Here is a 16,098-nt window from a genome sequence, read left to right as displayed (position 1 = left end):
AGCTAACAAAAGCTTGCTTCATAACTAAAAGACATAACTGTAAAAGACTATAGCTTCCATTATCACACTGTTATAACTAGGTCAGAATAAATAAAGTAGTAGGTTTAGATTTTAAAGGATAACTATGAATTTAGTATGAATGAAGGCTAGATAAGATTGCCAGTTGAAAGAAGGGTCACTGAAAACCCAAAAAAGTGGGTGCTTTTCCTTTTTCAGACTACAAAACTGAGCAGTAAGACAGCATAAAAATCTCTGGTGATAAACACGGTAAAGATCTCAATGGTAAACATGGTAACAAGCTGCCTAAAGGACATAAGTGTGAAGAAAATGCACTCAGAATTTAACGAGATCAGTAAACTAAAAAAAAAATAAAACAAGGTAATCTAGATAAAATAATACAAGCTTTTTTCAAACAGCTGTCATCTGGGAGAAAAAAAAGGGGAGTGTTGAATGGAGAACAAGTAAATGTATTTGCTAATAAGCAGAAAGATAGTACAGTCAGGCACCCTGGGTGGACACTGCTAATCTACAATAATGATGGTTTAAAATGCTTTTAACTTCATAAAAGCTATGAGCACAATTTTATTTTCCACAATCAATTTGACTAGAAGTATCATCACACGTAACAGGGGAAAAAAAATCTTCATTGCAGGGCAAAAAACATTAAAAAGCACATCAGGTTATCTGAAAAATCAATCCCTAAAGTGGCATGTAAACATGAACAAAGATTTGCAAAAGCTTCCTCAACTGTAAGTAGTTTGAAAACAATTATCACAGAGTCTGATGACATTTAAACCATGAAAAAGCCATGCGAGTCTGGGAACAAAACTGAAAGCATGTAGAGGCTTAAGTTAAAATCACCATATCTGGTTATTTCTTGAAGAGAAAACTCCACAAACAAAGCAGGGTCATGGGAATAGGAATTCACCTCTAAACAATCTGTCTTTGCAATGGCAGCATATTCCCAGAACTCCAGTTTTATACCCGGCTTTCCTTTGGATTTTAAATAATCAAAAAATTACTTTTTTTTTCTTTTTTTTTTTGAGAAACTCCAGAGATGCAAACATGTCAAAGAGAAAGGGGGGAAACATAAAAGACACAAAATCAGAATTGGCACATTGAGGTTATATTGCTGTGGCACCAGAGTTGTGGCCGCACTGGCAGTTTTGGGAATCCCCATGCCTGGAGCATGATTCCCTCTCCAGTCGTCTCAGGAAAGCATCTGGGTATTTCTGTAAAGCAGAGCAATAATCCTGCCTATGAATTAACGCTGGAAGACAGACAGCAAGCTAACTCCCAGACTGAGAAATTTGACTCACAAAGCAGAAAGACCTAGGTTTGTGTAGTTGCAGTGCTAGGAGATAAAACACTTCTGGTACAAAACTTGGCTGTGGGGATGTGAAAGTGTCGTGGATTAAGCCCAGCCGGAAATTAAGTACCACAGCTGCTCGCTCAACCACCTCCCCCCGATGGAATGAGAAGGAGAATCAAAAGCAAAACACGCAGGTTGAGGTAAGAACAGTTTAATAATTGAAAACGAAGTACAAATAAAAAAGGTGAATATCCCTTTGGCCAGTTTGTGTCACCTGTCACCGCAATGTCCCTCCCGGTTTCTTTTATGTGTACCTTTTCCCCAGCAGAGCGTGAGACAGACACCCACGAGAAAAAAAAAAAAAAAGAGCCCCTAGGATAAGCACGACTTAGCAAAATTCAAAGCATTATTATAGCATATTATCAACATTCTGAATTAAAAACACAGCACTGTACAGGCTACTGAGCAGACATCTATCCCAGCCCAAACCGGGGCAGAAAGAAACATCTTGCTGGTAAACGAGAGCAGCGTCGCGTTGTCAGGCGACTGCCATTAACACCATGGCCACACAAGACCCGGTCACCCTCCGCCCCGCAGCAGTTGATCCGCTTTCGTGCCTGCTTTCACTGCGCTTCATCCCTCCCCCAGCCCCTGGGCCGAGCCCGGAGGCTCAGCCCCGCTGCCGCAGGGCCCTCCCGCTGCCGGGGGACCGAGCGCTGCCGCGGGGCTGCTCCTGCGGGGCATCTGCTCCTTCGGACCAGACAAAGAGGCCGAGGTGCGGCGGCCGAGCGCGGCCGCGGCCCCGGCCCCGGCCCCGGCCCCGGCCCCGGCCGTGACCCTGACCCTGACCCTGACCCGGGGCACCTGCGGCCCCTCCACCACCCCCTCCCCGCTACCTCCCTTCCCGGTCCTCCCTTCCCTTCCCTCCCCGCCCCCGCCCGGCCCGGAGGCGGGGCGGGCTCCGGGCGGCGCCTCCCGCGGCGGGGCCGAGGCGGCTCCTTCCTTCGGTGGCCGCGGCTGCAGCATGAGCGGGCCGGGGCTGCTGGGGCCCGGCGGTGGCGCGGGGCTGCCGCCGCTGCCCAAGAGCCTGAGCGGGCTGCTGAACTCCTCGTCCTCGGGCGGCGGCGGCGGCCAGGGCGGGCGCTGGCGGGACCTGGAGCGGCTCTACGCCCAGAAGTCCCGCATCCAAGACGAGCTGAGCGGCGGCGGCCGGGGCTCGCCGCGCCCGCCCAAGCCTCCCAACCTGGACGCGGCGCTGGCCCTGCTCCGCAAGGAGATGGTGAGAGGGGCGGGCGGGGGCGGCGGACGTGGCGACCGGCGGCGGGGGCGCCGCCACCTCCCGGGGCCAGAGCGGCGCCCCGGCCCCGGGTGCAGCCCCCGTTACCCGGCCCGGGTGCCGGTGCCGGCGGCGCGGGAGGGCCGGGGCCGGTGGCGCCGGGGCCGCTCCCGGTGCGGACGGGGAGCCGCTCACCGCGCCCTGCGGCACCCACCGGGACCCGGCACCCACGCTGAAAGGCCGGCGCTCAAATATACCGTGCAGCCCGGGTGGTAGTGGTTCGGCGTGGTTTTCTCCAGGACTCTGTTTTGATCCTGTAGCGCGGCATTATTATAGCGAAATTCTTCCGGGCGACCTGGCGCACCTTTTGATTAAACACTAATTGGGTGTTGGTGCTTGGCTGGTGCAAGCTGCAGCTGTAATGACTAATAATAGCCTAAGCCTCGTGCGCTGACGATTCTGTAGAATCAGTACAACAAAGACGAGGAGCTGCTGGAGAGGTCCAGCGGAGGGCCACAAAGATAATTAATTAGGGGTCTGGAGCATCTTTCTTATGAAGAGAGAGACTGCAGGAGATAGGCCTGTTTAGTCTAGAGAAAAGAAGACTGAGAGGCAATCTCAATAATATATATAAATATCTGTAAGGTGAGTCTCAAGAGGGTGGTGCCCAGCAACAGCATGAAGAGCAGTGGCCATAAACTGGAACAGAAGGAGTTCCACCTCAACATGAGGAAGAACTTCTTTGCATTGAGGGTGGCAGAGAACTGGAACAGGCTGCCCAAGGAGCTCGTGGAGTCTCCTTGTTTGGAGACACTCAAAACCCACCCAGACGTGTTCATGTGTCACCTGCTCGAGGTGACCCTGCTTTAGCAGGAGTGTTGGACTGGATGATCTCCAGAGGTGTCTTCCAACTCTAATAACTTAGTGAAGCATGTAAAATATGATACTGCTGAAATTCCACCCAGTTCAAGACTGTTTTTCTCAGGCTAAAAAGGTGCTTGAGGACAAGAAGCTCTTTTGAAAGGTCCTTCTATGGATTTAGGACAGTGTGGTGTGCTGAAATCTTAGTCTGCCACCACTGTTTCAACAGTTAGAGATAATCCTTAAAACTGTGTATTAGAATTGCCAGTTTGCATTAAATCTCAGGATGGGTGTTTGTCAACTGCCAGGGCTTTCTTCTGCAATGCTGTAAAAGGAAACAAGGACATATGGTCTTTAGTCGTCTTAAGCCTTTCCAAAAAAGCAAAGACAACTCATTAGGCAAGTCTAATCTATTTTTTTCCCGAATGGGAAATCAAATGAGATACTTCTCAAAATCATTTGATAACCAGACTTCCCCTTTAAACTTTTCTTTAATACTCTGTTATCCTTGATGATACTTTGATAAAATACTTCTGAAGAAAAAGATACTTCTAAACACATCAAAGACTTTCAGGCAACAGGCTCCTTGGTTCCAGATGTACTTTATTGTGGCCTGTACAAATTATATAGATTCTTGTGTACTAATAGGCTGCCTTTCATCAAGAAGATAAAATCAGTTTATTGCTGATATTGAACACTTTCTTGGTGGCAAAGATATTGTTATTGAGTAATGGGTTTGCTTTAAGTTTTCCATAGTGAGTAAGGAAGAAATGAGCAATCACAGAGCATCTTTCTGTGCATGATCAAGCAAGGTACTGTGTATGTAAGTTTTTATAGCTGAGAAAGTGATGAACTTGGATGCTTTGGAGAGGGAGGGAGGAAAGAAGAGGTCATTTCAGAGCTGTGATCATGAGGAACAGAGTTATCACATGGAATTGTACGCTATAGGTTGTCAAGCACATTTGGCTGGCATTACAAAGTGTGCTAATGCTATCAGGGTTGGACGTTTCTTCAGGCTTTTCTTATCTCAGGGATCATACTTGAAACTTTTGAAGAGGCTGCATTTCTCTGACTTCCTGTTTGATATTAGTGACAGCAGCAGAAAATTAAGATATTAAACAACCATTTGGTTTAAAGACCTGTTATGTTAATTCTGCGGAGCAGTTTTTCCCTTGAAGTTTGTGCTTGGCAGTCAGCAGGATTGAACATCACAGGAAATGCTGGAATCCTTTATGGAGCTGAAACAGGAGAGCAGCTGGTGAAAATGCTCCCACTTTACTCGGGAGACAACAGTTGCCTGTCTCCAGGTTGACTTTTGTGGCTCAGCTCACTCCTGATTGCTTTTTGAACAGTTCTGAACTGCAGTCTTGTCCCTCAAACATTTAGGTCTCATGCAGGTCTGCCAGGTGGATCTCATGTTTGTATGTCCTAGTGTTAAGTCCAACTTCACAGCATCCTTTCTTACTAGAGGTGAACAGTTTGTTTAGGTTATAAAGGAAAATGGGTGAGAAAAGTAGCGTAGATCTGAGGTGGTAGAAAGACTTATCTGTAATATCCTGGCAGCTAGCACAGTGTTCCATCTCTTGTCCTAAAGTCTTCACATTTTGCCTGTGCAGGACTTGGTGTTTTGGCTTCATGATGTCACCAAGTAATTTGTGTTGTTCTCAAAAGATGGCATATCCTGTTGTTCTCAGTGGCATTGTGGTGTATGAAGATTTTTTTTTCTTCTCACATTCAGAAAGAGCTGCTTGTAGGATAGTTCAGCAATGTCAAAGTAAGGTCTTCATGCTAGCTAGCTTCTTGTGGTTTTCTTGTGTGCTGAGTGTATTGTCCTGAGGATTCAGAAGCATAAGGAGAGGTAGGAGTTTTCATTCTGAGTAAAATGTAGCCTGGTGTTTGGGTTGCAATAAAGGCTGCTAACTTTATTTATTTATTTCCTCCTATTGTGAGTTGTGGCAAAAACGTTTTATGTGATGAAACTGAGGTTCACTAGGAACAGTCTGTCGGCTGAACACTTCCTTGAAAAATAAGGCTGAAATGGCTGTTTCTCTAAAATCTCTAGTTGCGTAGCAGTTTAAATTTGCTGCAAGACAAAACCTAGTTTCAATTTGATCTGATTTGGATAGGTGACAGTGTCAAGGGAACTCTCCATTTTGTTGCCAAAGGGGGAGACTAAATTGAGTTAAATGAGTAGGTTTATTTCACTTTGCAGTGCAACATACTGGGTTTGTACCTGACATAAAGATGCAGTTTTTGTGGTTTTTTAAAATGGTTCTTCAGATCTTTAATTCGCTCTGGAACTAATATTTGAGAAGCTTAAGGACCAAAATATTAGATTCTTAATTATAATCAAACCTATGCTTGAGTGGCATGTGAAAATACTCTGAAGATTTGCAAAATAGGACATTGTCCTTGTGTCACTTCTGCTTTAGTTTTGCTGCCTGAAAGTAGTGTGCTGTATTGTGCTAGAAATACCTGGCTTTGTCAGAAGCCTATGTACATCAATGTAGAAAAGAAAATTAGAGTAGAAATATTTAGCTGGGAAGTGGGAAAACCAGTCAGAATCCCAATTAAGACTTACTCCAGGCCGTTTCAAACAAAAACAGAGCACCTGTGATGGTGTGAGAGAAAGATGTGTGAAAGACACACCGTGTTTCTGGAAAAATATCTCCCTTGCATAATGGGGAATATACACTTTATGAATTTATCTGCCATGGTTCTGATAGCAGTGATTATTGGAAGTTAAGCACACTGTCATAATACAACATTTTGAAGAACACTTTGCATTTGTTCTGTGCTGTTGCATCACATTGTTCCTTGTTCTTTTGTCCAGTTTGTCCTGTGGGGCATCTGTCACCTTAGAAAATGAATTTTGCTTCCATATTTCATAGCTGTTCAAGGTGGAAAGAAGCTTGAACCTCCTGCTTAGCAACAAAAGATATATAGCGTTATACTGCCATAGGAAGACAATTGTAATAATGATTGTTTGAATTGTTCCCCCTTCAGGTTGGCCTTCGGCAGCTGGATATGTCATTGCTGTGTCAGCTCTACTCCCTGTATGAATCCATTCAAGAATACAAAGGTGCCTGCCAAGCTGACTCTAGCGCAGACTGCTCGTACGCCCTGGAAAATGGATTTTTCGATGAAGAGGAGGAATACTTCTAGAAGCAGGAAGATTCCCCTCGAGGCTGATTGAACTGAGGTTCTTTTGTCCTTCTCTCCCTGTAACACACCTCAGCAAGAACGACTGGAATTTATATGGATCCCTCTTTCTGAGGAGGAACACCCAGCTACCCTGAGTTGTGTTAAATTCTCTTATTTTAACAGGCTGTCAGTACAAGTTACTCATGCAAATACCACTTGAGCAAAGTGCTGTACTTTAACTTTTGAAGAGTCCTCAGACACGCTTGACAAGAGTTTTCAATTTAATTTGGAAGGTGGGTGTTTTCATCTTACAAACATTGGTAGCTTATAACTGGAATTTTAATCGTAGAAGACAGCAGCGACTTCCCGAGTTGCAATAACTTCATAAGGGGGGAGGGAAGCATCCGCTGTGGTGTACATAGCTCTAGGTGATTTTTTGGAGGGGTCAGTGGCATTGATAAATGCATTTTGAACAGGCATCTGGATGCATGCACATCCTCAACACTACTAAGCTAGTTCTGCTCTTACCGGCTGCATCCAGTTTTGTACTGGGTGAATTGTTTACACAGTTAATTTTTTTTTCTCCTTAAGCTAATTTATTCCTAGCTTACAAGCTGTACATGTGATAGTGAATGCTATCAGCAGGGCTTTTTGTTCTGTTGATCTAATTCACTTTCTTGGTACTGCCACTTGGCATTAACTTTTATACTCTTCTCTGGATTTCTTGCATCTACGTAGCTCTTTGACCTGCTAAACGCTGCTCTGAAATGGTTTGCTTAGCTTTTACTGCACTGCATAGTAAAAGCACATTTTCAAACATAGTCTGTCTGCCACTATGTGGCTTGGAATAACATGAACTCTTGTGCAAGTGTTCTTGATCATATGAAGAAATAAGGAAACCTCTCATATGACACAATGGGACAAATTGCAATATTTTATACTGGGTGAACTTTGTTGCTGTAAGGTAGATGACAGCTCTTTTTAAAAATGCAAAATGAATATTTTGAGCACATACTTTGCATATGTTAAAACTTTTTATACTAACTTGTTCTTTGAAATATAACTTATTTTTGTTTTCAGAACTTAGTAAAGCACTTGGTTAAGTTTTTATTAATTCATAGTGTGAAATGCTTAATCAGCTGAGAGTTGCCAACTATCTGAGTTTTCACCCTTCTCTATTTTAAGTAAAATCAACTCATAATGCAATTTTCATTTCTTGAATTTAATTCTGAAGATTGCTGTAAAGCACAGTGCCTGAATCTTGACACAAGGTAATAATTAAGGGCTTAAACCTCAAAGGGTTTTGCATGGTTCATGTCTGGCATGCGTGTTGTTTGCAAGAATTGGAGATCACATTCTGGGGTAGCTCCTCTGTTAGTTTTTAGCAAAGGCTAGGATGTTTCAGTGATAAAAGTCAAGAGACTTCCAGGGTGCATTCCCTCTAAAACTGGCTTATTTTAGTGGAATTCAAAGGCCGTGAGAGTAAAGACTGTGCTGTAATTGTGTGTGTTTAAGTTCTTAATCTAGTTTGTGGCAGTGGTTGAATTTTTCTTTTAAAATGTTAATTCTGGTCTAATTGCTTCACTCACCCAAAATTAAACTGAATGATAAGGAAAACACAGATAATTCAGGTAGCTACATCTGTACTTAAAAGTTGTGTGCCTATGTGTGTATACATGTATAAATATATATAGACACACATATTTACATGCAACTTTATGCTTTGACTTAAGAATGTATAAGCTTTCAGTATTATTTGCTGTGCTTTTAGTATTTACATGGGGCTTTTTATAGTCTGTTGAAGTACTGCTATTTTCTTGCTCTTTCCCCAAAAATAAAAAGCATGATGTTTAGCATAACTTTTTAATGTTGTGTGTATTTTAATTTATCTTTTCAGTGAATACAAACCCTACCCCCCTTCCCAACCCTTCTGTAAGAAAACTAGGGCTAGTCATTACCCTGGACTGAAGAAAGAAATTTTTAAATTACATTGGAAAAGGTTCCACCTATCTCTATTTGGAATAGAATTTCCTGCCTCTCTGTCTTAACTGGATTTTGGTTTTGAATTCAGAAGAAAATCCTGTTTTTACAACTAAAACTAGTGATTCTGATCTTTAGACAGTGCCATTCCTTAACAGTGCTATTCTCAGTGGTGAGAATGGACTTGGTCAAAATTCACAGTACTTTCTCTTACATAAATTAAAAAGCAAAATGTTTTATTAAATTTCTAATCATGCTTATGATTTGGGCAACATGGAACATTTTGCTTGTATTCCCTGTACCAGGGGAAGAATAAAAGTCCTAAAGCATCATTCCACAAAATTTGGACTGAAAAACAGGATGGATTATTATAAGGACTTGCTAAGTTTTCAGTACCCTGTCCCTTTTAATAACACCATCTTGCGGGGGAGAGAAGTTATAATCTGTATTCCTAAGGAATACTCAAATGCTGTAAGGGCTGGCTAGCCAGATGAAGGTTTTAAAAAGAAATTTGTTATTAAGTCACTTAACGTAAGTTATTAAGCAGTTGTTCCAGAGGCTGATTTCTATGCCTGGTGTTGCAGTTGTGAACTGTATCTCCTTACCACATTATAACAGCACAAAGCAGGGAAATTGCTCTGAAAGGGAGGTGCTTGATAGGAAAGTGTAGCTTAAATACTGAGTAGCTGCTATGGGCAGCTTCAAGTCTGAGTTTGATGTGCACATGACAGAATGGAGTCATGTCACTACAAAAGTTTCCTACCCATGGTCCAAACCACATCCCAACAGAGCTTTCCCATTTTGACTTCATAACCCAAATTCCTCTTAACTCCCAAGTTTTTAAGGGTACCTTTTCAGGATATAATGAAAGAAACTTTTGGAAACTTCTCTACCCAGTGAACACTGTTGAACTTTTCCAGTCCCACATAGCACATGCAATAATGAGCAGGCCCAGGAAAAGACAGGTTTACAAAGAAACAAGAACAGTCAGGCTCCCGCTGCCCGGAGGTGGAAAACTCTGAGTACAGCAGTCAGAAGGCAATCTATCCTGGGCGACTTCACTGGCCTTTCTCCAAAGGGCCTATAAATGTGGTAATGCAGTTAGAAATAATTGTTAGTTCTCCACTTGCTGTACTTGAAGCTTTATTTTTACTTCAGCAGTGTATCACCCTCATTCCATTGCTATGACAACTGCAGAGTCATACTGTCATAATTACATTACAGTTTAGTTCCCTGGATATTTCCTTAGTCTACAAAAAGAGAAGCGTCTGGAAGGAGTGTTCTGCTTTGGAGAAAGTGGGTGCCAAAATATAACGGGTGGCTGATACCATGGCTAATATAACAGATGAGCACTTAGGTTAAGCTTCAGCTCCAGCTCTTGGTGAAGTCACTGTTAGTGCTATTGACTTCAGTGTGGATTGACTTCAAAGCAGGGATCTTCTAAAATCAGAATTGCTGTTTGTTATTTCCAAGACTGTGGAACAGCTGCATACTAAGATACAGGAGATATTCAAATACACACTATAAATGTATTACTAAAAGGTACTGCTTTAATGCACTGAAATGCAGTAGGCAATCACTAGAATAACTTGTAAAAAGTATGAACGTTGCTTCAAAGGAAGAATTTTCCAATAAAGGTAAAAGGGGCAAAATTACACTCAGTTTATGCATAGTTTAGAAGCTTGCTAAAGTTGAGACTTTAGGTACAATGTTTGGTGTAGTTGTGAAATTGGAAGATTAGGAGAAGAGTTAGGCAAAAATTATTATAGTACTTGTAATTAATTTAGTTCCTAATCATAGGTAACCAAAACATTTTGTGGTTTCTAAAATAAGTTTATTTTAAATTATGTTTACAATTTCTTGCAAATAAGACAGTTTGTAAAATTTTAAATGCAATGAAGATAGTAGCAAAGGCCCCATAGTGTTTATAATTGATCCACTTAGTACTTATTTACAAGCCTACGGTTTTGTGTCACATTTAGCCTTCATCCTAAGGAAGCAGAGCATATGCAGTAAATCTGTCCAGGCATTTTCTGTCAGTCTGCTTGCTATAAACTAGATCTAATAGGACAGAAGTTGGAAAGTTGCTCTGTTCTTAGAAACCTTGTAAGAATTTGAAGCTGGAGGAGAAGAGAAACTTAACTGCTGCTTCCTTGGACAGGACCACAGGTATAACTCCCCTTTCAGCTTCTGTTTGGCCACGCAGCTGGCAGAAGGCAAAAGCTGGGTGATCACATAGCTGCTGGCAGCTCTGCAGTAGCCAAGGCACTGCGGTGTGGGGTGCCAGTGGGGCACGTGGGAAGGAGGTGAGTCTCAGCACATCTTCTAGAGAGTGAGGATGAAAACTGCAGATGCATCAAGGGGCCCTGGAAAACCCCCAGGTTCTGCCTTCAAGATTTACTGGAATGATGGAGGGGTGGAGCAGTGGGGAGCAATGTTACAATTCCTGGAGGTGGGAGCTTGGCACAGTTTGGAAGATGCTGAGGTAGGTCCTGGGACAAGAGTTCTTTAAAATCCCATGTTTGATTAGTACTGCTACTGACACCTGGGGGGGGTTTTCATGTCCTTTTTTGACTCGTTTTAGAGACTGGTTACACTACTTGTCATGTATTTTTAATGTAACAGTTGTTTGTCACAGGTACTTTTGCTTAACTGGAATGAACATGTTTTCTTTGCCTTTATTTAGCTGCCTAGCTAAAGCCATCCATTTTCCTGGAGGAATTAGACTGCTCTGAGGGAAAAGGAAACTAATTCCCCCACTCTGCTGTTCAGCTGGCTGCTGGGGAGGAATGTGAAATGGAAGAATTAATCAGGTACATGCCAAAGGGAACCCTAACAACAGGTCTTTTCTCTACAATGTACAGCTCTGTGACCATCAGCTACTTTAAAAGAATTTATTCTGTTTTTGTGATGCCTGCCTGTACAGAATACATTACCACAGCAGTTTGAGGTTCATATTCCTTTTCATATACTGCATACATTTTTCTCAGTAAACAACTCCACAGAAATACATTCACTGTCTTTGGTTTATTTGAAGTTACTACATTTAACTCTGGACAACGCTGCATGACCTAAGAAAATAACTTGTATGTTATCTTAGTAAAGTAGTTAAAATATTTCCCTTATTTGCAAAGTCATCTTCTATTGATTTTAACGTTTTCTGTGCGTTTCCAAGCTCCCTATGTGGAAAAGCCTCTTAGCTGCTTATTCTATGATCCTGGCAACTCTGACTCCGTAGGTAGCTTTACGAATACCCAGGGTCTGCTGTGAGGGCTAGATTCTGCCATGGCTGAAAGAGCCTGGGGGAATCTGTGCACAGGGATGTGCACCTTCTCCTGAGCTGAGGTGGTCTGGAAGAGCCAAGGTGGCCCCACAGAACCCAGATGTACTCTAGGAATTAAAGCTTTGGTGAGGCTGGATGTGTGCTGGACTGGTACCTGCAGCTTGTGGGGCAATTGCATCTTGTAAGGAATGAAGAGGATTAGCATGGGTTCTTACTGAGATGACTCACTGAGCAGTGAGTTTGGCTATTTGGTTTTAAATGACAGAGGAAGTTTGGAGGGGGAAGAATATTCACTGCAAAATTATCTTTGCCTTAGTTTTTTGGCCCCCTCTCTTTCATCTATTCTGTTCTGTTCACAAAACTTAATTAAATGAATGTGGAAACAACCAGCCCCGAAGTAATGAAGCTGACATCTGATTTCAGAGGAATGTGCTTTTAGCAGTAGAATTTACATTTTTCAGATAAGGCTGGTATGCAAGTTAAAAAGACAAAGCCATCTGCTACTGAAATACACAGACTTCAACTATTTTGGCTCTTCTCTGAACTTCTGCCACAGATTCTACAGGCACTTGTGTCAAGACTTTTTAAAGATAATGTCTTCAAGATAATGTAATCTTTCAGAATTCCTCAGTTTAATGAGATGAGAAATCCCATGCAAATAGTGGATTGTTAGAATATAGTGGCTGAAGCAGACTGTTTGGAATGGTTAGCACATAGAGAGTTCAGTTCTATGTCAAACCACTGCTTTAAATTCATGTTAGCAGTTCAGTCCTCCTTGCAGTGCTAACTACTCACTTTCAGAAATCACAAGCATTTCTTCCACAGGTCAGAAACATCCCTGTGATTATCTGGCTAGACACATGAGCAAGAGTTTGTGAGCTCCTTTTGGCTCAGGATACCAGGCGCTGTCACAAACAATAAAGTTGCCTGTCTGAGCCCTACCAGTTCTTGCCTAAACTCTTCTGACTTGTCAAACAGCAGAACCTTTTAAATCATTTACAAGCAGGCAGTGTATTAAGGTCGTTACTTCAGTTATGAAAGCACCTGGATGACAGGGACAGTACATTTTTTTTTTTCCTCTCAACCCTTTACAGTATCTTTGGTACCTGAATCTTGACTTTAACAAAGCACTAATTATTTATACTGAAAGGGCTTAATGGATATTGGAAAATTCAAACATTGCATGCAGAGGTGAGCTAACAAGAGAAGTTTTGAACAGGTAAAGTATGAGCTTAAACAGGACCACATTTTCACCTGTTCCATTACTCCTAAACAACATCAAAAGCTGTTTGTATTGTGGAATAAAATTTCTTCTTATATGTTATGTTGCACTAAAGGTAAATGACTGAAATATTAAAATATTTGGTATAGGGGAAGGATATTTTATCAGAATCAGCTAAAAAATAGTATATCAAACTAGAGAGAAAATTAATTTCTCCTAGCATTAGAATATCAAAGCTCTGTTACCATTTGGTTATTGTCCTGTATGAACACAGCATGTCTATATTCTTTCCAAGGGTCTTGCTATTCCTTTTTCTTCTGTTAGTATTAGATAAATCATACACAATCTTGACTTACATCTTTAAAATAGCCTTGCTCTTTCTAACTGATACTTAGTCATGATGCTCAAACTGGATAAGCATTTCCTTAAATATCTTGCATCATAGACATAACCTGTAGAGAGAATGGAATATATAGCACCCACTCAATGTATAATCTGTATGTATTTTTAGAAGAGGAAAGACATTTATGAACAGAGAGAGTTCTAGTGTATTTTTGGAGACCATCACTGCACAGTTGCTTACATACAGGATTAACCCCTAAGGATAAATGAGAGAAGTAGAAATTTGCAGTAATCTCTGTGGGGAGTGAAGGAATTCTGATTTTTGCATATCTTTTATCCTGTCCTTTCTTATAGGATTTGCTTGAGGTCTGAGTTCTCATATGTAAATAGGTTTGTCTTGTCTCCAGTGCTTTGTGTGGTTACACAATAGGACTTTTTTTCACTTTTCCCTAGCCAGTCATTCAAAAAGTCCTTTCTGTTTCTGTTGCAAATGCAGGACTGTTTGAGGCTTTCAATGTTCCTTCTTCTCATAGAGAATAATACTCTTTTCTGTGCTTTCCAATGCAGGTGTGTACAGGCAGAATACATCAATCAGTGTTAGAGAAGCCAAGCATATCTCATTATTACCGAAGACATTTATTTGTATAAGCATCTGCTAAAAAGTGCCCACTAATGAAAATTTGCACTACAACTTCTTTTGCGAATTAGGAGGGAGTTTGTACAATACATTTGTTCTCCAGGAACAGAGATCTCAATGCACCATGCCCATTCTCTCATTCTCTGAATTACTTTCATTTGTAGGCACTGATTATATTTTTGTTTCAGCTTAATGGTGTGTTAACCAGTGCCCATGTCCTTACAGAAAGTCTGCAGCAGATCCAAAAAGGTGCAGGCTGCCTTGTTCATTTGAAATTAAATCTTTAATGCTTTGTGGTCCTACAGCCAAGGAATTTGATGGACTTTTGTGTCACTGGTTTGTGTCACCCCCTGTCACCAAGCAGGGGGTAGCACAATAGGAAACATGCAACCTGGAGAATAAAATTGAAGGACAGAAGCTTTCTAAGAGACCAAGCCACCATCTTCACAACGGGTTCCTCAAGTAAAATCTTGTATTTTCAGAAAATCATATTGCTTGAATAAATGGTCATAATTGAAAAACAGCTGGGCATCAAACTGTCACTGCACGCAGTAGGAGCTGATAGGTCTCCTAATTCAGGAAGGGCAACTTAGGTTTTGTATCTGAGAGCCAGAATCTCTGCCTGACAGGGAGAACATCTGTCAGGAGTGCCTATCCATCCTGGCGGCTGGCGGAAGGACCAGATGACCTCTGAGATCACTTCTAGCCCTGTCTGATTCTGTGAAAACAAAACTTCCCAAGGGGGAGGTAGAGGCAGCTGCCTGCTCAGGACAAAGAGCTGAGCCTTCAGCAGCAGCTGCTGCAAGGAGTTTAGAGGAGACAGCACTTTCCAATATAATAGCATGAAATGACAGATGGCGCCTTCCACCCTGCCATTATAGTGAGGAAGGATCTGTGCACGAGGGCTTCCTGTTTTGCCATCCTCTATTAGCTTGTGTTGGAGAGGATTAAAAACACCTCTCTGAACTTTCAAAGTGCTTGTGCAGCTGAATTAGATTAAGATCACGATGCTGGCATTTTGTTATATAAAAGTAGCTGAGTAACAAGGAGAGAAGGGAGACCTGATCTCTGCCTGCTTCTGATAGTGATTTATCAGGGACAGGACTTTTTTTTTTTAAACTGATACGATCTGTTCTGTTGCACAATCCTCCAACTATTGTGGGAGGAATATGCCTTTCTTGCTGGTGGCCTTTTCCTTCAGTGCAGGACCTTTAAACAGACAGAAGCTGCATCATTTCATACATAAATAAGGCAAAAAATGCACACGTGCTAGGAACAAGATTGACCTCTCTCCTTCCATCTGCACACACACACATCCTTCACATAAATTGCACAATTCACTTGAGCAGAAAACTATTTTAGGAAAAAATCCACTTGAAGTGCAAAATGAGAGTTTTAGTACAAACTATGTCTTGTCATGTGGTTGTGTATAGAAATGAGTACCTGCCCTTGTGTTCGTCCACAGCAAAGTTAATTTGCTTCTCTAAAGAAAAATGTCCACCATTCCTGAAAAAATTAATGAATCATCAGTGTTTAGTTTTGCTCTCTCCCACGACAAAATGAGTAAGAGATGGATTGTGCTTTCCTTGCTGTGCAATCCATCTGCCATCTTCACACTACCAAGTAGGATAAATGTCCTTAGAGTGAAACATTCCTGCTTTGGATAAATTTGTAAGGTGTATGCTCAATGTGATAAATTCACTCTTGGTCCCTATCCCAAAATCCAAGACATTTTTTCTTGTGCTGGTTTGTGGCGTGTTATTATCCAGTGGATGTTTTCAATGGGAAATGTTTTCTTCCTAGTTATTACTATGCTTCTGTTGGCTTTTGATTTTCAGTGATCAAAAGAACGCTGTAGCCCTACTGAGAGAAAGAGAGACTATCTCTACTGTAGCCAAGGCATGATACCTATGTAGCTTTGATGGCTAGAACCAAAGCTTCATTCTGGAAGTGAAGTGAGAGACCAAAGAAAGGATCAAAGTTAAGGAATGATGCACGTATGAGAGCATCAGATGGGCTGCAGCTTGCCTGGCAGGGAATC

General features: G+C 41.9%; 1 protein-coding gene across 1 annotated transcript; it reads left to right on the top strand.

The window, feature by feature from the left end:
* The first annotated feature begins 2,336 nt into the window (after positions 1–2,336).
* FAM89A (family with sequence similarity 89 member A) lies at positions 2,337–6,614 on the top strand. The gene is made up of 2 exons (XM_062489147.1): positions 2,337–2,591; positions 6,456–6,614. Exons 1-2 carry the CDS (start codon positions 2,337–2,339, stop codon positions 6,612–6,614), a joined length of 414 nt encoding a protein of 137 aa, XP_062345131.1.
* Positions 6,615–16,098: the final 9,484 nt, after the last annotated feature.

The sequence above is a fragment of the Cinclus cinclus genome, chromosome 3, assembly GCF_963662255.1.
Source record: "Cinclus cinclus chromosome 3, bCinCin1.1, whole genome shotgun sequence".
NCBI classification, from domain to species: domain Eukaryota; kingdom Metazoa; phylum Chordata; class Aves; order Passeriformes; family Cinclidae; genus Cinclus; species Cinclus cinclus.
This window is presented reverse-complemented; position numbering and strand designations above follow the sequence as displayed.

Bases quoted from the DNA above. Each gene is read 5' to 3' on its own strand.
- FAM89A (XM_062489147.1), top strand. From the start codon at position 2,337: ATGAGCGGGCCGGGGCTGCTGGGGCCCGGCGGTGGCGCGGGGCTGCCG. The intron at 2,592-6,455 runs GTGAGAGGGGCG...TTCCCCCTTCAG, and splicing joins CCCTGCTCCGCAAGGAGATG to GTTGGCCTTCGGCAGCTGGA.